This window comes from Bubalus bubalis, chromosome 3, assembly GCF_019923935.1.
Source record: "Bubalus bubalis isolate 160015118507 breed Murrah chromosome 3, NDDB_SH_1, whole genome shotgun sequence".
In the NCBI taxonomy this organism is placed as follows: Eukaryota; Metazoa; Chordata; class Mammalia; order Artiodactyla; family Bovidae; genus Bubalus; species Bubalus bubalis.
In genome coordinates, this window is record NC_059159.1 from 32,695,827 (window position 1) to 32,720,234 (window position 24,408).

The 24,408-nt window shown below is 41.8% G+C and overlaps 1 protein-coding gene across 7 annotated transcripts in view; it reads right to left on the reverse strand.

Annotated features, from left to right (window-relative positions):
• Window positions 1-24,408, reverse strand: part of DNAH9 (dynein axonemal heavy chain 9) — a 284,870-nt gene that overhangs the window by 214,617 nt on the left and 45,845 nt on the right. For all 7 annotated transcript variants that reach the window (XM_045164838.1, XM_045164842.1, XM_045164840.1 and 4 more), the window contains exons 13-18: window positions 23,572-23,827; window positions 22,130-22,371; window positions 14,924-15,059; window positions 11,432-11,628; window positions 10,911-11,335; window positions 796-1,018 (exon numbers count right to left, since the gene is read on the reverse strand). In XM_045164838.1, coding sequence (XP_045020773.1) covers window positions 796-1,018; window positions 10,911-11,335; window positions 11,432-11,628; window positions 14,924-15,059; window positions 22,130-22,371; window positions 23,572-23,827 — 1,479 coding nt within the window. The remainder of the gene's footprint in view (window positions 1-795; window positions 1,019-10,910; window positions 11,336-11,431; window positions 11,629-14,923; window positions 15,060-22,129; window positions 22,372-23,571; window positions 23,828-24,408) is intronic.

Here is a 24,408-nt window from a genome sequence, read left to right on the forward strand (position 1 = left end):
TGGACTGTTCAGACATCGTAGTCTCTGGCCCACAAACGCGGTAGCACTGTTGGCCGTCGTCCACAACGGCCCCCTTCCCTGACGGGGCTCCCCAGCTGCCCGCTCTCCCGACGGTCACCTGCTTCTGACCCAGCACAATCCTCCTCGCTCTCGACTTCTCCTCCGTAAACTTAGTTGTTGTTGTTTAGTTGCCGGGTCGTGTCCGCCTCTTTGCGAGCCCAGGACTGCAGCAGCCCAGGACTGCAGCCCGCTAGGCTCTTCTTTCCACGGGCTTTCCCAGGCAAGAATACTGGAGGGGGAGGGAGTTGCCATTTCCTCCTCCAGGGGATCTTCCCGAGCCAGGGAGCGAACCTGCATCTCCTGCACTGCAGGCAGATCCTTTACTCCTGAGTCACCCAGGAAGCCCCAGGAAGCCTCACCCTCTTCTGTATTTTCCAACAGTGTCTGGTTATTTTCTTGTATGCCCCACATTTCCTCTTAGATCATCATAACATTCCTCAAACCCCCTTTTCTTCCCCCCTCTCTGAATCAAAATTTGGCTCATCCCTAACTCTGGAAAAAGACCACACACACTTCATCCACATCAGTTTTCCCATATTTCTCCAGTGTTACAGTGTTTCATATTTAGTGAGTGTTAAGACAGTGGTACATATTATACACATTTACTTCCAAAACATGGATCTTGAGCTATCATAAGCCCTGTTTTTCATTGACTTCACCGTGTTCATCTCACTTGGAAATCCCCAAACTTTCCCTCTATTTCCTTTATTAGGAAAACATAAACTTTGCACTGACCTCCAGCTGCTCAAACACTGTTTCCGGCAATTCTTGTCCATAGGTCTTCAGCAATTCAATCGTTTGCTTTAAAGGCTCAAACATCTCATCGGTGCTGCTCTGTCGTTCTTTAAGAGCCATCAGGTGCCCCATAATCTCAACCAGTCCTTGGAAATCTCCTTTTTCGACTTTCTTGAGCAAGCCATTCTCGCTGTTTTTAATAAATGCTTCAAGGTCAGCCAAGCTATGGAGAACAAACAGAATGTGAGCGGCCATTCCCCTTCCACTCCTCAAAAGAATTTATTTCCCCAACATAATAGCTGTTATTATGGAAAGCTCTCCGTAGCCTGATGAAGAGATACAACCCTCTTCAGTTGTGTCAAGGTCACAAAAGACAAAGACTGAGCCTTCCATGATGGAGGAGACACAGGAGACAAGGAGAATTATTATGACAACTGGTGAAATGTGAATAATTCTGCAAACTAGTTACACCTTCTACATCAATACTAACTTCAGTGTTAATGACTGTACCATGGTTACCTTGGATGTTACCGAGGTAACATCTTTGGAAAGTAGAGTGAAGGTAAAAGAGAAGTCTTTGTACTGCTTTTACAGCTTTTTTGGTAAGTCTGAAATTATTTCAGAGTGAAATCATTTCAAAGTGAAGTAATCTCACAGTGAATATATTACAAATTATTTTGTGAATCTGAAATTATTTTTTTAAGTGGAAAATAAATACTATGGCCTATAGGATCATACATACTTGGGTTTAATTTTGACACTTACTAGATGTGTGGCCAAGTCACTTAATATCTCTGAGCCTCAGATTCTTCATCTGTAAGATTAGAAAGATCACTTCTTTCTCACTGGTTATAGTGAGAGTTAGATGGGACTCATGATTTAATTAAAAAATGAACATCCTTTCTGGAGGAATGAAGAAAGAATCCAGTCCTCAAAGGACAAAGCTCCAAGGAACATGATTTTATAACTGAAAGTTACATCATGCACAAGGAAAGAGGTCACCACGAGTGGGAACCAGCAGAAACAGCTGTATTAATCCTCTGAAGATTTTAGATATTGGAATTTGGGTGCATAATATAAACTAGTGACATTTGATATGTCAAAGGACAAAAGAGTTCTTATTTAGGTGATTGCTTTATTGTTTCTGACCCACATACCAGGAACAAGTGCTTTTCCTGCTATTTCTCAGACATCTATTCTAGATTGACCAAGAAAAACAATTTCTTCCTTTTAAGCATAATGTATCAGTTAGTACAGAAATGATTTCTTCAGGAATTGCCCTTCAGAAGCCTAGATGAACTCTTACATTCTCAACAGGTCACCATACCCTTACCCCAGCCCCAACCTGCCTTTAAGTTCAAGCATAAATTCAGCATTGTCTCAGGGTCAGGAATGCAAACAACTTCAGTGGCTTTTCAAATATGCCCAGAATCTGAGATAATATGTGGACCCTCGTATTGACTGATGGATTCAAGAAGTGACAAAACTTACTGAAGCAGATAACATGAAAATTATGGCCTATGATGACATTATTTCATGAAGAGAAGCTTTTAATATGTGTTCTAGCAATGCAAAAATGATCACATCATGCTATGTTGGTGGGCAATTACAGGAGAAAGAAGCACATAATTTTACATAGGCTTTTTTTTTTTTTTTTTTTTCCAGAAAGGTAACCTTTATTTGCACCTTCTCTCTAAATGGAATTCATTTAACAAATATTTACTGGGCATGTGCCCTCCCTCTTCTGGACACAAACTGCATCCTCAACTACAAACTCCCTGGCTGTTAGAGCCAGGGGCTGAGGTCTTGGCTGGTCACTACGTACTGCTCTTTACCTGTGTTAAGTGAGGAGAGCAGACTGCTGCTAAGTCGCTTCAGTCGTGTCCGACTCTGTGCGACCCCATGGACTGCAGCCTACCAGGCTCCTCCGTCTGTGGGATTTTCCAGGCAAGAGTACTGGAGTGGGGTGCCATTGCCTTCTCCATTACATAGGCTTTTATGTTAACTCTGATCTATGGCAAGAAGAAACAAACCATTATTCGTTGACAAATCAAAAGTTATCTTAAGATCTTGTTGTTGTTTAATCAATAAATCATAGTCTGACTCCTTGCGACCCTATTGACTGTAGCCCGCCAGTCTCCTCTGGCCATGGGGTTTCTCCAGGCAAGAATACTGAAGTGGGTTGCCATTTCCTACTCCAGGGTATCTTTCCAACCCAGGGATCGAACCCATGTCTCTTGCATCTCCTGCATTGGCAGGTAGATTCCTTACCATGAATCTAGTAAATGTATTCTGAAACTTGAAAAATGAATAATTTTTAAAAATGAATTTGAGCAAAGAATGAGAGGGTATTAAAATGAGTAAGCAAAACTGTAAAATAACCAAATATAAGATCTAAACCTGGGAAGTATAATGAAAATTTAAAGCTCAATGAATGGATTAAACAGGAGATTCAGACAAAACTAAAAGAGAGAATTAGACTGCTGTTTGAAAAAAGTGGAGAAGTTATTCAACTGCAGTGAAGAAAGACAAAAAAAAAAAAAAAAAGAAAACTTTGAAAATTGTTCAAAGACATGGGGGATATTTAAAAGTGCAGTAAGAGGGCCAAAAGGATATAATAGAGAAAATGGACAAGAAGCAATCTTTGAGGAGATCCTGACTGAGAATTTCCTAGAATTAATGAAAGACACCAAATGTAATACCAAGGAAGCCCAACCAACTCAAGGTGAAATTAATATTTTTTAAAAACCCTGCATAAGTACTTCAGTATGAAACTGCAGATTACCAAAAATGAAAAAGAAAATATTAAAATTAGCTGAAGAGCAAAGACAGAATTTTATTAAAAAAAAAAAAAAGTCTAGGCTGGTGGCTGACCATGCAAGACCAAAAATGAACCCAGGACACAATGGAATAATATTGTCAATAAATTTACAGAAAATAGGTTATCCTAGAATTCTCTCTCCCACAAATTGATTTTTTTTAAAGAATGAAGGCAAAATACATGCATTTTCAGACAAAGAAAGAATGAGAGTTTCACCAAAAGAACCTTTCAATGAGCCTTCTGATGGTTGTGCTTCAGACAGCAAGTCAGTAATGTAGGAAGATGGACTGAGCAAAGGTGTTGGTAAAGTCAAATAAACAGTGAGTGTATAAAAATAAAGTCTAATTTGTGGAATTTAGATAAGTAATAGAGCACAAGTGAAATTACTTAGAATTATAGGATATAATTTTATGGATAAACAGGAGAGATCAAGCCATTCTGAAGTCCTTGTATTGGTTGTGAAAAGAGTAACGGTACCGATTAGTTTATTTCTTTTAAGAATGTTTTTATGAATAGCTATGGTTAACTATTAGAACAGAAGACTTAGATAGCACAACATCCAAATTAGCAGAAGGGAAAAAATGGAATAGGAAAAAGGAAAAAGAAAACATGAAAAAAATTTCAATCCAAAAGCAGGCAAGAAAGAAAAATAAAAAGAACAAAAGCTCACAATAAAATGGTACAAATGAATGCAAATACAGCATAATAGACATTAACGAGGAGAACCCTCCAGTTACCAGAGGGATATTAAGGTAGATAAAACATTCAGTTCCATGCCGATTGTGAAGATCTCCTCTAATACAAAGGCACAGAAAGATCGAAAGCCAGAGGGTAAGGTAAGAGACACCAGGCAAATGTCATACAAAGGAAACTGGTTTTGTTTCATTAATACCCAAGACAAAACACACTTTAACACAAGAAATATAGCTAGTGATAAAAGATTTTTAATGTGTGGCTAAAAATATTCAATTTTCCAGGAAGATATAAAAAGTCAAGCTCTGTATGATCATAAAACATAAAATAAATGAAACACAAAGTGGCAGAAGTACAAGCAGTTGACATTCTACCATCAAAGTGGAAGATTTTTTAACAGTTATCTCAGTAATTGATAAATTAACCAGACCAAAAAAATGGCAGTGAGTTTGTAGTGGATTTGAAGAAAACAAGTTTGATCCAATAAGCATGCATGGAACATTACACCCAACAGTTATAGAATACATATTCTTTTAAAATGTACACAGAATATTTATAAAAACTGACCAAATTCAACAAATTTCAGAAGCTTTCTATTAACTATATCACTTTATCTGACTGCAATGAAATTGTTAGAAATTAATAACAGAAATGTAACTAGAAGAATCCATGTTTTAAGATTAAAAAAGTATAAGCACATCTTAATGGATATTAAAAATGTTTAGAGCTTTATTATAAAGAAAATCTACATACTAAGACCTGTGAGATGTAGATAAAATTGTACTTAGAGGGGAATTTATAACTTTAAGTGTTACATGAAAAAAGATGAAGACTCAAGATGAATAAGCAACATCTTAAGTTAGTCAAAGGACAGAAAATAAACCCAAAGAAAGTAGAAGGAAATAATAAACACAAAAGAAAAGCTTATCAAAATAAAAATCAAATTATAATAAGTAAGATCAATGGGTTCATTAGGTAACTCTTTGTAAATCACTTGGAAGATTAATTAAGAAGCCAGAAAGCACAATAGAAATGAATAGAAATCTAAAGAGGAGCATCCCTAATACATAAACAGGTAAGAGAATAATACAAATTTCATGACAATAATATGAAGAGTTACATGAAATGGATACAACCCTAGAAAAATATGACTTAGGAATACAACTTAATATTTCTATAAACATTAGAAAAATTACAGGTAACAATCCTGCCACAAAGAAAACACCAAGCCAGATGGTTCACTAGGAGATTTAAATCAAACTTTCAAGGATCAGCGAATTTCAATCTTACACCAACTCTTACAGAGAATAAACAAGAAGGATTACTTCCTAACACATTTTAGGAAGCTAGCAAAACCATGGAGCAAGATCAAAGACAATATAGAAAGGAAAAACTGAAAGCCAGTTTCAGCAAACACAGACATGTCAGTGCTATATAAAACATCTGCAAACAAAACCAACCAATGGATATATTGAAAAAGACAATATGTTGTGTTTGGCTTATCTTAGTAACGATAGATTGGTTCAGTATTAGAAACCAAAAAATATATTCACAACTTTAACATATTGAGGGAAAAAAAACAGAATTATGTTAATGGAGTTAGAAAAGGCACTCGAGAAAACGTTATAACCATTTATGCTAAATCTTCTTAACAAATTAGGACTAGAAGTTTACATCTTTAATCAGATAAAGAGAATCCATAAAAAAAAACCTCACAGAATATTATACCATGTAATGAAATGTTGAAAGCATCCCCTTTAAGAACAGGAACAAGACAAGGACTTATTATCACTTTATCCGATATTATACTCACAATCCTAGTCAGGGTGATCAGATAAATAGTGATAAATGCATTAAAAACAAAAGGGAAGGAAAAAATAAAATTTCCATAAATTTGTAGATGATGATTATGTACATGGCAAATCCCGAAGAGTACACAGATGAATTATTAGAATTAACAAGCTACTTAGTAGAGCTGCTTGATACAAAATCAATATACAAAAATCAATTCATTTCTGTGGAAAATATGATTTATACTAGGAAACAAAAAATAAAATATTAAGGAATAAATCTTAAGATGTGAAAATGCCTTTAAAGGTAATGATTATAAAATTTCATTGAAAGACATTAAAGAAGATAAATGGTGAGATAATATGTTCTTAGGAATACTCAATACTATAAAGAAGAAAATTCTACTCAAAATGATCTACAGTCACAGCAAATATAATCGAAATCTCAATGGAATCTTCTCTTCTACAAACTGATTTTTAATGTATGTAAAATAGTAAGGGCCAAGTTGAGACATCCCTAATGAAACTGAAAAAGGTGGGGACTCCACTGCCAGATGTCAAGATTTATTGTTGTAGTTCAGTCGCTAAGTGGTATCTGACACTTTTCCACCCCATGGACTATAGCCTTCCAGGCTCCTCCATCCATGGGATTTCCCAGTCAAGAATACTGGAGTGGGTTACCATTTCCTTCTCCAGGGGATTTTCCTGACCCAGGGATCAAACCCGAATCTCCTGCATTGGCAGGCAGATTCTTTGCCACTGAGCCACCTGAGAAGCTAAGATTTATTTCAGAGCTATGATAATTAGGACAGTTTCATATTAAGGCAGGGACAGACAAAGAGCTACTTAACACAAAAAGTAAAACTTTTAGGTAAGGATATAGGAGAGTATTGGAGAAGGCGATGCACCCCACTCCAGTGCTCTTGCCTGGAAAATCCCATGGACGGAGCAGCCTGGTAGGTTGCAGTCCATGGGGTTGCGAAGAGTCTGAGCAACTTCACTTTCACTTTCATGCACTGGAGAAGGAAATGGCAACCCACTCCAGTGTTCTTGCCTGGAGAATCCCAGGGGCGGGGGAGCCTGGTGGGCTGCCGTCTCTGGGGTTGCACAGAGTCTGACACGACTGAAGCGACTTAGCAGCAGCAGCAGCAGCATAGGAGAGTATCACTAGGATCTCAGGACAAGAAAGGGTTGATTTAACAAGAGAAAAGACGACAACACGGGAAAAGATGAACACATCTGGTTACATAAAAATGAACCCTTCATCAAAATATACCATAAATGCAGAGGGAAGACAGGCTGCAAAATGGGAGACTAAATCTGCAATATATACAACTACCAAAGAATTAAAATATGTGTTACTTCCAAATATGAAAAAGGAAAAGATATAGTCCAATAAAAAATGGTCAAAAGCTATGAATAACCAAAGAGGAAACACAATGACTCATCCCAAAACACAGAAAGATGAGCTACTTTATTCATAGAGTAATGTAAGGTATTTATCACTATGAGATACCACTAAGCTCCCACCAGAAGGGCCCGCACTAAACAGTTTGTATCAAAAGGTGCCAAGGGTGTGGGGCTGCAGGCACCTTCACACATGGCTGAGGCACCTGGCAGAGAGCAGGCATCACACGCACTGACCCGGCAATTCCACTCTCAGGCATACACCCTAGAGGGATGTCGGCTTGAGTACACTGCGATATCTGTAGATGAGAACTCATGGCAATCCTGTTGGGAGGAAACCATCTGAACCAGCCATGTCAACCACTGCATGGATAGATAAATTGTGGCATATTCAGATGATGCGATACTCTGTAGCAGTGAAAATGAAGAAACTACTGCTACACTCTCAACATGGATGAATCTCAAGCATCAACGCTGAGCGAGAGAGACAGGACACAGAAGTGTCATTTTTATAGCCTTAAAATGCAAATCTCAATATATGTGTATATGTGTGTACAAATATATATACATATATATGCATATATAAGTCATGAAAAAAGAATTAGGTTACATTTAGGGCAGGGTTAACAACTGGCAGGGAGGAAGAGGGATTTAATCAGGGAAGAGTCCATAAGGGAATTTTATTTTTCACACTGTTTAAAACTTAATTTTTATTTTTTTTATACTTTTAATTTTGTATTGGAGTATAGGAAATGGCAACCCACTCCAGTATTCTTGCCTGTAGAATCCCATGGACAGAGGAGCCTGACAGGCTACAGTCCATGGGGTCACAAATAGTTGGACACGACCGAGCGACTAACACACACTATAGTCAATTGATAATGCTGTGATAGCTTCAGTGAACAACAAAGGGGCTCAGCTGCACGTATACATGTATCCATTCTTCCTTAAACTCCCCTCCCATCCAGGCTGCCACATAACATTGAGCAGAGTTCCTACACAGTAGGTCCTTGCTGGTTATCCATTTTAAATACAGCAGTGCGTACAAGTCCTTCCATAAGGGAATATTAAAATATAGCTAATGTCCTGTTTCTTCACTGGATAAAGAAAATCTGAGTATTTGTTTTAATATTTTTCTCTAAATCTTATGTATATTACATTTTATAATAAAACTTCTTGAAGAGAGAGGACGGAAGACAAAAAAAGTTCAGGGATCAAGTATAGAGACACCTTTTGAGGAACTGTGCTGTGAAGTAGGGTGCACAGAAAGGGTGCCATAGCGGAGCACTCCTGGGACTGTGTTCCTTTCTTTCTTTCTTTTTTTTTTTAAGAGGCCAGATAGGACAATATATTTGCATGATGGGGAGAATGAATGAAGGCAGTGTTTAAGGAGGTCAGTCTTCAAGTAGATAAGAGGAGGCTACAGTTCGAAAAGCAGCTTATTCACTGTAAGAGAAGAGGTAGTTGGATATACGGCTTCAAATGCAGGTAGGTTGGTAGATTTATTGGTGAAAAGCTGAGTTAGTTCTCTGGTGATTGGTTCTCATTTTCCAGGGAAATGAGAGGCGAGGCTAAAAGGGCAGAGAAGATATTTGAGGCTTAAGGCAAGAGAGGAGAAAAAGCATCTGGAGGAGTCAGGAAGCATATGTGAAAATGTTCAGGGCTTGCTTGAAGTTTATGTTCATAAATTTAACCTGAGATTGGTCAGAATACTGGCGTGTTTTTCCTTCATCAGGATGAATTGCTTGGGTACAGACATGGAGTGCTGAGTTCAGACAGTCGGGGTTTTACAAGACGGGGACAGGGCTGGGGAGCAAGGGTGATAAACACTGAGCTGTCCTGATCAAGTGTTGGAAACAGTGGATTGGGAACACTGATGGGTCTGAAGAACTTTGCACAGCAGCACTGCGAAGTAAGAGAGCTGGAAAGACACCAGGTGGTGGTCAGGGGACAGAATGCTTCATCCTGAGAGTTTGAAGGGGAAGCATGAATTTTCTCACCTTTCCCTCCACTCCACCGAGAGCACAGCACAGAACAGAGGGGTGGGGAGGGAAAGGCATTGGAGAGAGAGGTCGAGAAAACAAGAGGCAGGTGTGATCAAGACACCCTGTGGATGCTGAGTCACTGAGCATGATTATCAGCAGAAGGATGGGAGAGGGAGACTGAGCCGGACAACGAAGGGGAGGCATGACTAAGAGCTTGGCCAGTGACTGCAGCCGAGACAGGTGGCAGTCGGTACCGTCTGGAAGAACTCAGTGGAGATGGTGATTTTGAGAGAGAACAGGGGTGGAAGAGTCTGGAGGCCATACTGAAGGGCAAGTGTTATCTCATCTACCTTTAGGCCCAGCAGTAGGCTTTGAGAGTCTAGTTCTGGGCTGGTGGAGTTGGGAGGGGGTCCAAGTCCACGAGGGAACAGGCAGAGTTGCAGATCCAGTCAGCTGCACAGCCAGAGTTCCGAGAAGGACAATGTTTGGGAGGGAGCAGAAGGTAGTATTCATCACAGGACAAGTCCACCCAGGAGAAACACCCTCTTCATTTGTCTGTCAGGGGATCACTGACTTCCTCATAAGCCAGCACTCTATTGCTCATGTTCTATGGGAGCACCTGGTCTTCAAGGTCACACCCATGCTCAACCCTGATAGTGTCTACCTGGGCAATTACAGGGGCTCTCTGATGGGGTTTGACCTGAACCATCACTGGCTGGATCCCTCTCCGTGTGCCCACCCCACCCTGCATGGGGTGAAGCAGCTCATCACCCAGATGTACCAAGCCCCAGAGCCGAAGCTACTGACGCCTGCACACCCTAGAGCCCATGGTCTGCAACAAGAGAAGCCACTGCAGTGAGAAGCCTTCATACTGCAGCCAGAGAGCAGCCCCCACTCTCCGCAACTAGAGAAAAACCCCATACAGCAATGAAGACCCAGCACTGCCATAAATAAATAAAATTATAAGGAAAAAAAAAACACCATCGGGGCATGTAGGTTTAGGGACTTCCATGCTGCACAGCTGGATAATCTGAGACAAGGAGTAAATGGGAGAAATAAAATCTAAGAGGCCCATTAGACACCCTCTGCTTCTCAGGCTTAAAGAGATTTCGCAGCCAGAGTTGTGCAGGGAGGGTTGACCGGCTATTATTGTCTCGAACAGTATTTACTGCGTACTGAGCGCCTTTTGGACACTGGGCGCCGGAGAGAAAACAAAACAGGAAGAGGCCAGGTCTGATGGACAAACAAGAGGACAGGACTAAAGTTACTGCTGGTGTCCAAAAGCTTGGAACCTCCATCTAGCTGTTCTAACTCTTCATTTAACCAGTGAACCTATGGGGGAAAATGTCAAATCGATTGAAAACATGGTGTTCCCGACAGCCCAGGAAGCTGGAAGGAAAGCTAGAAGGACTCTGTTACCTGTGAGTGACATGGTCCACGAGATGCTGTTTGAACATGAGGCTCCACTTTTTTATTATATTCAGCAGAGACGCTTTAAAGGGCCGCGCGTCGATCTTCATCCAGCTGTCAAAGACCCGGACGGGCTCCAGCTTGCACACATCCTCATGGAGCTTCTCGTAGGAGTCAATCTGTGTCCTGAACTGATGCAGGAGGGGAGGATTCTCTGGGATGCCGTCCTCAACGTGGGCTTCCACCTCCTCGGCTGTGAGCACGCGGCCGTACAGCAGAAACTGGCCCAGAGCCTCCTTCCGGTCCTCCGTGTAGAGGCAGGAATACTGGCTGAGGGTGCTGCGGTAGTCGCCGCAGAGGGCCATCATGGCCTGCACCCGCCCCATCAGCTCGGCCCGCAGGCCTGCCAGGTGAGCCCTGGCCTCCAAGTCCACCTGGGGGAGCAAGATGGAGTGGATGGGTAACACTAGCATTTCACAGGGGCCTCCAGGCTGGTGGGAGGGCGGGGGAGATGCTCGCAGAGCCAGTACCTGATAGTGGGGAGAGCCACTCTCAGGAGAAAGCCGGGGCACCAAGGACGCCATGCTAAAGATGCCGGTGACAAGACCCTCCACCAGGTCGTAGAAGCCGCCCTTCACGCCAGGCTCCAGCGACGGATGGAAAACCAGTTCTGGGATGGCTAAGCTCAGCTGGGCTTCAAATATTGGGGTGAGTCCTGCCTTACATTCTGAAATACAAAGAAAACAAACAGAAGAGAGTGGGTAAGTGGCAAAAACATAACACTGATTTGAAAGCACTCTGAGCGTTTCTTTCCTTTAGAGTTGCTGTTCCAGTCTGAGGAAATAAAAATATAAACTTTGCTAAAACCCCAGAAAAGGTGAAGGTGGCAGTCCTGGAGTGTTGATCAACAGGGGGACGGACCGCTGGCATTCTGAACAGGCCAATTCCCTGTTCACGGCTGTCCTGGAATTGCTGCTCTTGTTGTTCAGTTGCTCAGTTGTGTCCCACTCTGTGACCCCATGGACTGCAGCACCCAGGCCTCCCTGTCCTCTACTATCTCCTGAAGTTTGCTCAAATTCATGTTCATTGAGTCGACGATGCTATCCAACCATCTCATCCTCTGTCGTCCCCTTCTCCTCCTGCTCTCAATCTTTCCCAGCATCAAGGTCTTTTCCAATGAGTCGGCTCTTCACGTCAGGTGGCCAAAGTATTGGAGCTTTGGTATCAGGGCATGGTAGGGCATTTACTCTCCTTGTCCTCAGAGGGCACGTCCTGTGACTGATCAACCCAAGCCGGAACGCTTCCACACTCCCAAAGCTTCCCATGGGGCAATACGGCCTCTGGTTGAGAAGGTGTTGGTTTTGCAAAGCCAGTTTCTTGGAAGCTGCGCACATCATCCTGAGCACAAACCAGGCAATTCCATCGGCAGCCACTAGGGGAACAAGGGTGTGCTTGTCCAAGGTCGTGTAGGCTTGGAAAAAAAGGGCAGTCACAATCCCTCCCCATCTGCTCCTTTTCTGTAAAAACAGGACTTGTTTTAATTCTGTAGTCCTGTAGTGATAAAAATTTTAAAAACAGTATAAATAATTAACAAATTCCTGATTACTTGCTAGACTAAACTGCCTTGCTAAATTTAAATCAAAATATAATATGGAACAAGATGTTCCAAGTACAAGATAAATGCTTAGACTCTTATTAATAACCACTTATTTTCTTATACATATATATTTTAGGTAAGAAGTGGATTTATTTCTTTAATTTTTTAATTGGAGGATAATCACTTTACAATGCTGTGTTGGCTTCTGCCATACAACAACACAAATCAGTCATAATTTTATATAATTATATCTCCCCTCCCTCATGAGCCTCCCTCTTCTCAAGAAGTAGATCTATTTAGAGAGAAATACAGTCCACAGAGTTTGGGCCTTTGCAGAAGGCGAGGGCTGTGTGTGCTCAGTCGCTTCAGCCGTATCTCTTTGTCACCCTATGAACTGTAGCCCACCAGACTGCTCTGTCCACGGGATTCTCCAGGCAAGAATACTGGAGTGGGCTGCCACGCCCACTCCAGGGGATCTTCCTGATCCAGGGATCGAACCCGCATCTGTTACGTCTCCTGCTTGGCAAGTGGGTTCTTGACTGCTAGCGCCACCTGGGAAACTCCACAGGAAACCATAATCCCTATGTCAGATGCAATACCAACACAATTACCGTACAAACTGGATGGCCCTGGTGGTTCCACATCCTTGGCACAAGCGAATCTCTTTAAGAGTTGAGAAGAGGAAGAATGTTTCCAGACGGAGTGGGTAGCAGTTAACCCAGGCAAGGTCTGGATTCTGAGAGGTGGCTGGGAAGCCAGACTAAGCCATGGGAATGGTACTGAACTGGTTTGCTCAAGTGTGAGAGGTGGAGACAGTAAGGTAGACCAGGAGAATGAAGTTGTCCAGCTGGGCTATGGTGAAGGGTCACGGTGGCTTTCCTCTTAAAGGCTGTTCTCTTCAGGCTCCTTCACCTCACCTTGATAACCAGCGCCTTTTCATTTCAACCATAGCTCAGGTGGCTACTAAGGCCAGCTCCTGCCCCTTAACTGCTGATACATTGTGGAGGGTGTGTGTTCCCTTCCTCCTACTTCCATGGAGGGAAGACGACTTTGGCTACCATCCCCTGTCCTCACCCTCTTGCTCCCTGGCTCTCCTTTCCATGAGAGGAGGACAAGTGACACATCAGACAGCCCAGATCCGGAAGGCTGGACAGACACTGACCCGGGGCAAGTCCCTTGGGCAGTGTCTGCACTCAAGTGTGGCTGAAGCATCTTCCAGAGGAGAGCTGAGTGACGAGTCTCCGAGCTCCACTATCAGACGAGGTTGGGTCAGTTCACTAAGATGAGTGCCATTGGCACTGATCCCTAGGAACCAGCTCTCCAGTCTCAGCACCTGTGTTCACTGCCCGAGGTTCTAGAAGGTGATCTCCCACTTTGTTGACTAGGCCTGAGCCCATTTCCTGCTTCTGTGTGTCTCCTTGTACTGTGAAAGCAGAGACCCTGCCTCTGACCTCAGTCACTCCACCTACCAGGACCATGGGGTGGAGCTACCCCAGCGCTGGCCTTGCTCCTCTCTGCGTCGTCAGCTTCTTACAGGGGCTGGATACCCAGACCTGGTCTCAGCCCACCTATTCTAACTCTGCATTTAATTTCTCTCCTTGGGTTCTACTCAGCGCCTTAAGCTCTCATCTCGCCTCATCCTCACCTCTTCCTTCAGTCTTGCTGAGCATGTCAGAATCTACCAGAATGTGAAAGGTTTAATTCAACTTTATTTTTCAACTCTTCTCCACTTTCCATCCCATAATTTACTAACCAGGTTAGTCTTTACTATAAAATCTTTGGCCCTGTGTATCGACCATAAATTTGAAGCCCTTAGCTATCTTTTAACAGCTTCAAAGAATGCCTGCTGCCTCCTTAATATACCTTTCCCTTCTGAAAGCTATCTCATCCCCAGCTTCTTGTCTCTTTTTTTTTTTTTTAACACAGAAAAACATCTGTTTCTTCTACATAAGCCAGCTGCTACAAACTCCCTGTGTTCTCAAAAGGCCACAGAGATAGAGTACATTTGGCTTAAACCATGAAATTTATTTATTTATTTTGGCCATGCCATAAGGTGTGTGGGTCTCAGTTCCCCAAGCAGGGATCAAACCCATGCCCCCCACGCTGGAAGTGCAAAGTGTTAGCTACTGACTTCCAGGGAGGTCCCTAGAGTAAATCGGCTTTTGCATTTTCACCCTGGCTACGGGTTTCACTGTGTTAGAGCCTGGTTTAGCAGATGATCTGGGTTTTGGAGAGGGAGAAGTGTTTTATCTTTGAACAATTATAGAGGCACAATGCCTTTTCTATTTTACTGCGTACACTTCACAAAGTGTTCACACCTTTTGGGAAAAGTCACCAAGCACTCAATGGCACTTCACTGTAACTCAACAGATGCTATGACTGTTATCTTCCCAGTTATAACCCACATCCATAAGCCACTAAATACCAGTATTTTCCAGGAGGTACTTGAGGGAACACTCAATGGCAAGAAAGAATCCATCCAGCAACATATCGTCAATGTAGTTAACATACGTTTTCCAGATATCAGAAGTTGAATCTGCTGAAAAAAGACCCAGGTTTTCCTACAAAATAAAGAAGAGCAGATATAAACCATGTTTAATAATATGCAAGGACTGCTCTTATCATCATGAATGGGAATGAAGACAACACAGAGAAAAACTGCACTGTTGTGAAGAGTCTTCTATTACAGGCAGACCTTGGCTATACTGCAGGTTTGGCTCCAGTCCACTGTAATAAAGCCAATATTGCAATAAAGTCAGTCACACAAAGTTTTTGGTTTCCCAGTAATGTTTACACTATAGTGTAGTCTATTAAGTGTGCAATATTATGTCTACAAAAAGAATATTCATATCTTAATTAAAAATACTTTATTGCTAAAAAATGCTACCTATCATCCAAGCCTTCAGGAAATCATTATCTTTTCACAATAGTATCAAAGATCACAGATACAAAGTATGATGATAATGAAAAAGTTTGAAATATTGTAAGAATTGCCAAAAATTTGACAAGAGAAAAATTGCATGGCTAGACTTTTCTCATTGCAAGGTTGCAATAAACCATCAATTGAAAAAAAAAAATGCAGTATCTGTGAAGCACAATAAAGCTAAGCACAATGAAATGAGAGATGCCTGTATATGTGTATCAGATCCATTCCTATCTAATGCATGTAACCCTTGCTTGAAAGAAACACAAAGTTAATCCATGATGGAAATATGATGTTGCAACCTCTCCCTGAGAAAGGAGGATGGGGTCAGGCCAGCTTCTCAGGAGGGATGCTGACAGAGGCAGCGTGTGCCTCATAGATGCTGACTGACATTGCAGAGGAAACTGCATCAGAGCAGAAGGCAGGGTGGGCAGAAGAATGAATACTAAAGGTAAAGAGCATTACAGTTCAAGACATAAGAAATCTAGGTTCAAGCAAGTAAAGCATTCCCTAGAAAAGGAGAAATATTTCTTTCTAAGAAGAAATAAACTGGAGTGAATCCCACCCCTGGGTATATATCCAGACAAAGCTCTAATTTGAAATGATCCAGGCACCTCGATGTTCATAGCACCACTATTCACAATAGCCAAGACAGGAAGCAACCTACATGTCCATTGATGGATGAATAGATAAAGAAGATGTGGTGCATATTTATAATGGAATACTAGTCAGTCATAAAAAAGAATGAAATCATGCCATTTGCAGCAACATGGATGAGCCTAGAAATTATCATACTAAGTGAAATAAGTCAGAAAGAGAAAGACAAATACCATATGATATCACTTACATGTGGAACCTAAAACATGACACAAACAAACTTATCTACCAAACAGAAATAGACTCACAGACACAGAGAAGAGATTTGTGTGTGCCAAGGGGCAGTGGGTGGGGGAGGGATGAATCGGAGTTCAGGGTTAGCAGGTACAAACTATTACATACAGGATGGATGAGCAACAGGTCCTACTGTACAGCACAGGGAACTTACTCAGTATCCTGTAATAAACCATAATGGAAAAGAGTATGAAATAAAATGTGTACATATAACTGAATCACCCTGCTGTAAGCAGAAACTACCACATTGTAAATCAATCATACTTCAATAAAATAAATAGAAAGAGAAATGAGTTGGAGAGTATTGTTGGCATTTAAGTAAAAACTTTTATCATACTGAGTGACTTGGAAAATGCACACACAGAAACACACACACAGGCTCTCCCTCCTTCTTTTTACATGGTACAGTCTCCGACCTGGCAGTATGGCAAGGCTAGATGTCCCATTTACTCACCATCATTTTCATCATTCAGCCTTTTTTACGGTAACTTTCCATTTATCTTATATCTTCAAAGAAAGTGGCTACCACTTTGCAAAAGTAAATTTTCTAGGTGACTCACACTTACCCCTTTAGGAAACACTGCCAGATTGTAAATCTCATTTTTCTGCTTTTAAATGTCAAAACTCTAAAATTTTCTAAAATGCATTACCTACCCCATTGCTTCCTAAGAAGTTTAAAGATTTAGTGGGAGTCCATCATCTGCAAATGACAGTACAGTGAGAATGCAGGCTTGTTCTGAGGTCTGACTAACATGCTCACGTCTGTTTGCTTCTACAGCTAAAAACTCGTAGTTGTTATAACTGCCTTGTAGAGCTGTTCTATATCTTTTCTACTGTCACCATATCAAGATGGCTAACTGTACCTTCCTACATCAAGTCTACTATGGTACAAGGAGCAAACATGTTGGACTTTTCTATAAACCGGGAAGAAATAGCTCAAGTTTCTGATACTAGCTAAGACAGAAGAATGAGATCAGACTTTCCCTTCTGCTACAAACAACTATAGAACTGGATACAAGAAATAATTATTTGGGTAACTGGATAACAGTATTGGGATATGATCTCTAAGAGAAAGGAAAATTCAAGGTGAGCCTCATAACCACCTGACTTTCTACCTGGAGGCACTTTCCAAAGCATGGCATAGAGAAGTGGACATCAATTAGAGCACCCTTCCTGCTGGACAGAAAAAGACAGAAATTGGGATTTGCTGAGGCTGCTGAGTCCTCTTGGGTCTCTGACTGAGCATTAAGCTGTATGTATTTAGGGCAAGATTCTGCAAGGCTAGGCAGAGAACAGTTACTGGAGACTCTAAGTTGAATGGGTTTGTGAAGGTCATATAGTGCTGGAAAATGTTAGTGTTTTATCAGAAATAATGAAAAGATAACAGATAACCCAGGACTTCAGTTGAGACCCCAGAAATGCAATGCTTTAGGATTAGAGCTCTATTCTAGAGTGAGGCTTCTTTAGATTCTCCCCAAGGAAGCTTAAAATAAGGCTGCAACAGGATCAAGCTGACCACTAGTGAGATAACTGCCTACTGAAACAAAACCACCAATTCTTTAAGGGAAATAAAATACCCAGATTACAAAGTGGCATCCAACATGTCTAGAACATAATAAAAAATTACTAGATATGCTGAGAAGCAGGAAAATGTGACATTTAACCAAGAGAGAAAATAATCAGTAAAAACAGACTTAGAAAATAACTGGCATACCAATCCTGGGATGTTTATTTCTTAGACTTATTTTATGAGAAAAAAATAAACTTCTTTCACATTAAAAAAGACTCAGAAAATAAAATATATGTTGGAATTAGTAGATGAGAATGTTATAATTTGATTAAAAACTCATCAAACTTGGTGAAAAACAGATAAAAATATCACAAACTTCAAGCAGCCTGAATACAAAGAAAACTTATTTCTGCACATCATGGTTAAATGAAAAAAAAACACAAAGAATTTATTTTAAAAAATCCATTTAGAATCTATTGAAAGTAACCTGAGAAAAGCAATATATTATATATAAAGGGACAAAGATATACATTTTGCGGACTTCTCCTCATAAAGCTTGAAGGATAGAAGATTATGAAATGACTTCCGAAAGGAAAATAGAACTGTCTACACAGAATATTATATTCAGTGAAACTCTTCTTGAAAAACAAAGGTGAAAGAAGGACACTTTCAGATAAACAAAAACTGAGAGATCATGTCATCAGCATAGCTGAACTGCAAGAAATACTAAAGGAAGTTCTTTGAGCCAAAGAGAAATGACCATAGATGTTAACTCAATTCTGCAGAAGTGGAAAACAAGCCTGGAAATGGTGACTATGTGGGTAAATACAAAACACTATAAAGATTTTCCCCCAAAAGTTTTTAAAACACAAAATCATAATATTCTATTGTGGGGTATATCTTATACACACACATGCACGTACACAGCAACACTACAAAAGATGGCTGGGCAGCTTGAATTGATGCCAGGTTCCCACGTGTACTGTGTGCTGTGATAGGTCACTTCAGTCATGTCTGACTCTTTGCCCATTCATTATTCATTCTACCTTTAGTAATTGGTAGAACAAACAGAGAAAAAACCTGAGGAGTCACACAGATGATCTGAACAATACTATCGACCACTTTGAACTAGCTGATAGTTTATAGAACACTACACCCAACATTTAAAGAATAAACATATTGTCAATTGCATAAGGAACACCCCTTAAGATAGGCCATGAAGAAAAGTTAAAGTGTTACTTTTTCAGTTGTCTGACTCTCTGTGACCCCATGGACTGAAGCCTGCCAGAGTCCTCTGTCCAGAGAATTCTCCAGGTAAGAATACTGGAGTGGGTAGCAATTCCCTTCTCCAAGGGATCTTCCCAACCCAGGGATCAAACCTCGGTCTCCCGCATTGCAGGTAGACTTTTCACTGTCTGAGCCATCAGGGAAGCCCAAGATAGACTATAGTCTAAATCATAAAACAAGAATTGATTAATTCCTAATAACTGAAATTTAACAGTTTAAAACAAAATCATAATATTCTATTGTGGGGTATATCTTATACACACACATGCATATATACAGCAACACTACAAAAGATGGCTGGGCAGTTTGAATTGTTGCCAGGTTCCCATGTGTGCTGTTTATTTCCTCTGCCCACAATGGAATTACACAGTATCAATTTCATTAAGCTACCCAGGTGGTAGCTTACTTTGAGCAAAGTAATGCTCAAAATTCTCTAAGCCAGGCTACAACAGTATGTGAACTGTGAACTTCCAGATGTTCAAACTGGATTTAGAAAAGGCAGAGGAACCAGAGATCAAATTGCCAACATCCACTGGATCATTGAAAAAGAGAAAGAGTTCTAGAAAAACATCGACTTCTGCTTTATTGACTATGCCAAAAGGCTTTGACTGTGTGGATCACAACAAACTGTGGAAAATTCTAAACAGATGGGAATAACAGACCACCTGACCTGCCTCCTGAGAAATCTGTATGCAGGTCAAGAAGCTACAGTTAAAACTGGCCATGGAACAACAGACTGGTTCCAAATTGGGAAAGGAGTACGTCAAGGCTGTATATTGTCACCGTGCTTATTTAACTTATATGCAGAGTACATCATGAGAAATGCTGCACTGGATGAAGCACAAGCTGGAATCAAGATTGCTGGGAGAAATATCAATAACCTCAGATATGCAGATGACCCACACTTGTGGCAAAAAGCGAAGAACTAAAGAGCCTCTTCATGAAAGTGAAAGAGGAGAGTGAAAAAGTTAGCTTGAAACTCAACATTCAGAAAACTAAGATCATGGCATCTGGTCCCATCACTTCATGGCAAATAGATGGGGAAACAAAGAAAACAGTGAGAGACTTTATTTTTGGGGGCTCCAAAATCACTTCCAACCTAGACAGCATATTAAAAAGCAGAGACGTTACTTTGCCGACAAAGGTCCATCTAGTCAAGGCTATGATTTTTCCAGTGGTCAATGGATGTGAGAGTTGGACTATAAAGAAAGCTGAGTGCAGAAGAATCGATGCTTTTGAACTGTGGTGTTGGAGAAGACTCTTCAGAGTCCCTTGGATTGCAAGGAGATCCAACCAGTCCATCCTAAAGGAGATCAGTTCTGAATATTCATTGGAAGGACTAATGCCGAAGCTGAAACTCCAATAATTTGGTCACTTGATGCAAAGAACTGACTCACTTGAAAAGACCCTGATGCTGGGAAAGATTGAAGGCAGGAGAAGAAGGGGACGCAGAGAATGAGATGGTTGGATGGCACTACCGACTCAATGGATATGAGTTTGAGTAAGCTCCGGGAGTTGGTGATAGACAGGGAAGCCCAGCGTGCTGCAGTCCATGGGGTCGCAAAGAGTGAGACAAGACTGAGCAGTCGCTCAGTGACGTGAACTGAACCCAGGTGGTGGAGGTGATTTAATCGCTGAATTGTCTCTGACTCTTCAAGACCCCCATGGACTGTAGCCCACCAGCTTCCTCTGTCCATAGGATTTCCCAGGCAAGAATACTGGAGCGGGTTGCCATTTCATTCTCCAGGGGATATTCCTGACCCAGGGATCAAACCTGCATCTCCTGCATTGCAGGCCAATTCTTTACCACTGAACCACCTGGGAAGCCTAACCTATCCAGGGAAGTTCCAAATACATGGAAATTAAATAATATACTCCTAAGTGACCACTGAGTTAAAGAACAAATCACAAGAGAAACAGTTTAAAATTGAAATGAGAATGAGGCAGAACAAATTTGGGGAATGCAACTGAAGAAGTAGTATGAGGGAAATTTATATCGTCAAATGTTTGTATTAGAAAGGAAGACAGGCTTGGAATCAATATGCTTAAGTTTCTACCCTCATAGGCTAGAAAAGAAGGATTGAGCAAGTAGTCCCAAATCGACTAGAAAGAAAGAAATGATAAAGAATAGATTAGTAAACTAGAAAACAGATAAAGAAAATTTAAAAGGTCAAAAGTACAACATTTGATTGATTCACTACTGACTGTGCATGAGAACTGCCCCACGGCCTCAGCAGGACTGAGTGGAGCTGGTGGCCATTTATGACTTACAGCTCTTTTCCTTTGTCCATTTTGGGTGATAAGACACAAGGATTCCCTGCTCACAATGCAGGGCAGAGCCTTACTGCATGAAGGGCATGCACACTCAGTTGCCAAGTCATGTCCGACTCTTTTGCGACCCCATGGACTGTAGCCCACCAGGCTCCTCAGTCCAAGGGATTTCCCAGGCACGAACACTGGAGTGGGTTGCTATTTCCTCCTCCAGGGGCTCTTCCTGACCCAGGGATGGAACCTCTGTCTCCTGCATTGGCAGCTGGGTTCTTCACCTCTGAGCCACCGGGGAAGAGCAGTGCTCTGCGTTTTTCCTTCTCTTTATCGCATGCATCTTGTGTCTCTCCAGGCTCAGTAGGCCTAGGTCATGAAGACGATGCTGGAGGGCCGCACTACGTTGTGGGGATGAGTTCGGGGTGGTTAGTGCAGTAGATAATTTAGGATTCTGCACTTGGCATCTCCTTCTACCTGTTGGGGTTTTGTGTGTGACGTTAAGGTATGTGGCAACTAAGTGGTGTCACTATTAAGATAGTTTTAACATTGGCACACTGATACCAGAATGTGACTTGGCACTCTCTCCATCCATTAGTTTTAGCTCTTTTGCTATCAGTTTTAACCTCTATAAATGACTGCAGAAGACACAGCACCTATTGGTTATTCTAATTCCCAAATCACTTCTAGCACCCAGACACTCTCCTTGGCACTCTTCCTGGACTGGTGGGATGTGTGCCTGAGAGGCGGGTTATTACCTGCACAAGGGCATGGATCTTCAGGCCAGATTCTTTGATGTGACAGTAATATTTTTCCACTCGATCATGCTGATCATCCATAGAGAGAAGGCATTCCTTTTTCCCATCTTTTCTCTTAAACATTGGTGACATCCATGTTTTCATGATGCTCTGAATCTCTTCCACATTGTCTTTAGTTTTCTGAATTCTTTGTTCGAGATCATGAATACTATTGGTGATCTGAATGACATAATCCCAAATACCTGCTCCCCAAAAGAAAGAGCATTAATTGAAATAGCTTATAGTGGCAGAGCAAAAGGTGTGATTGCTCTGAAAGATAGGGATTTCATACTTGTGGGTTTTATAAGACTTTTCTGAACGGGCTAGTTTGTTATCATCAGAGCTTTTCCCATCCTAGCTAATATCATTAAGCCACCCCTGACGCTAACCCTGGTTACATGTTCTTTGAGGGTGGGGGTGGTGTTCCCCTAAAACTCACAGATCATAGTCTCCCCCACAGTCCTGCACATGGAACCCTGCATGTATTAATCAGTCAATGAAAGTTTATGGAATTGAACTGGAGGATATAAGAAAAGTAAGGGCATAGTTCCCTTATTTAAGATACTTATGGTCCAGTTAAGAAAAAGTCTTCCCTTGGGCTTTCCTTGTGGCTCAGTTGGCAAAGAATCAGCCTGCAATGTGGGAGACCTGGGTTCGATCCTTGGGTTGGGAAGATCCCCTTGAGAAGGGAAAGGCTACCCACTCCAGTATTCTGGCCTGGAGAATTCCATGAGGTTTCGAAGAGTCGAACACGATTGAGTGACTTTCACTTTCACTTTCTAAGAAAAAGTAATGCAAGAAGAAAGAAGAAAAAAATAAATCACCCAGAATTCTACTACTTGGAAAAGAAAAAGAGAGAGAGAGAGGGTTACAATGATGTGTACTTTGTTGCACTCAGTCGCTCAGTCAAGTCCGACTCTTTTGTGACTCCATGGACTGTAGCCCGGCAGGTTCCTCTGTCCCTGGGATTTCCCAGGATTTTCCCAAGAATACTGGAGTAGGTTGCCATTTTCTTCTCCAGGGGAGTCTTCCTGACCCAGAGATCAAACCCACATGTCATGCATCTCCTGCATTGGCAGGCTGATTCTTTATCACTGTGCCACCTAATACATTGTAATTCCTCCTCCATGGAGTGCCTGGTATATGCTGGAGACTACGGGTGAGTTCATGCAAACTCCCCAGACTGTGGTAGCAAAGATGTCCAAACCTCCTAGCCACACAGAGGAGGCAGAAGAGGGACACCATTCCTCCATGTCCTCTCTGCTTCAGATGCATATCCGAGAGCATGGAGCCATGCTTCAAACCCGAATCAGGTTAACCAGGGAGTAAACTGAGGTTCTACCAACTTTATTAGAATCTTGACTCTCAGCCTTTTCCCCAGACTCCTGGTGGAGGCCTATTACCTTCTGTCTTCCAGTTCAGAGTCTCCTCTGCAGCTCTCAGGCAAAGATCGATATCTTGCAGCTCTTCCTGAACTAATGGAAATTCCACCTCAAGCAGAGTTTTCATAACCTTGTTGTACCAAGTTGCCGTCAACTCCAAATTAGCCACGAGCTGCCGGTAGAACTCTCTGGAGGAGAACATGGCTGCTGCTGTCTCGGGGATGTGCGTCATTTGCTGGGGTTGAAGATAACTCATTTCTTTCAGCACGGAGACCAGCTGGAGGAAAGAGTCAACATGATTTCCTGCGGTTCAGTGGTATTGAATAGCAGCAACATAGGTCAGGACCAGGAAACCCCAGAGGGCCTCTGGGTCTCTTTTTTACTTCTACTAGTTCCTTAAATCTTCTCTGCAAGGGAAAATTGAGTATTAGGCAAAAGGAAGATGGTCAGGAAGCACTAAGACTTACCGAATCTGTAAATCACAAAGAGTAAGAAGAGGAAAACCTGAGAAAGAAGATGCCAGAGATAGCCAAGGAGGGCTCTAGCTTGATGCTTTTGGGCATGTGGATGATGAAAACAGGGGCTTCCACAGTGGCTCCAACAGTAAAGAATCTGCCTGCAATGCACGAGAACTGGGTTTGATGCTTGAGTCAGGAAGATCTCCTGGAGAAGGGCATGGCAACCCACTTCAGTATTCTTGCCTGGAGAATCCCATGGACAGAGGAGCCTGGTGGGCTATAGTCCCATGGGTTGCAAAGAGTCGGACTCAACTGATTGACTATCACTTTCCATGATGAGAACAGTTGGTCCCTGGTTTCGGAGCCATGCTCTGTGGCGGGGGTTGGGGGCTGGGGGATG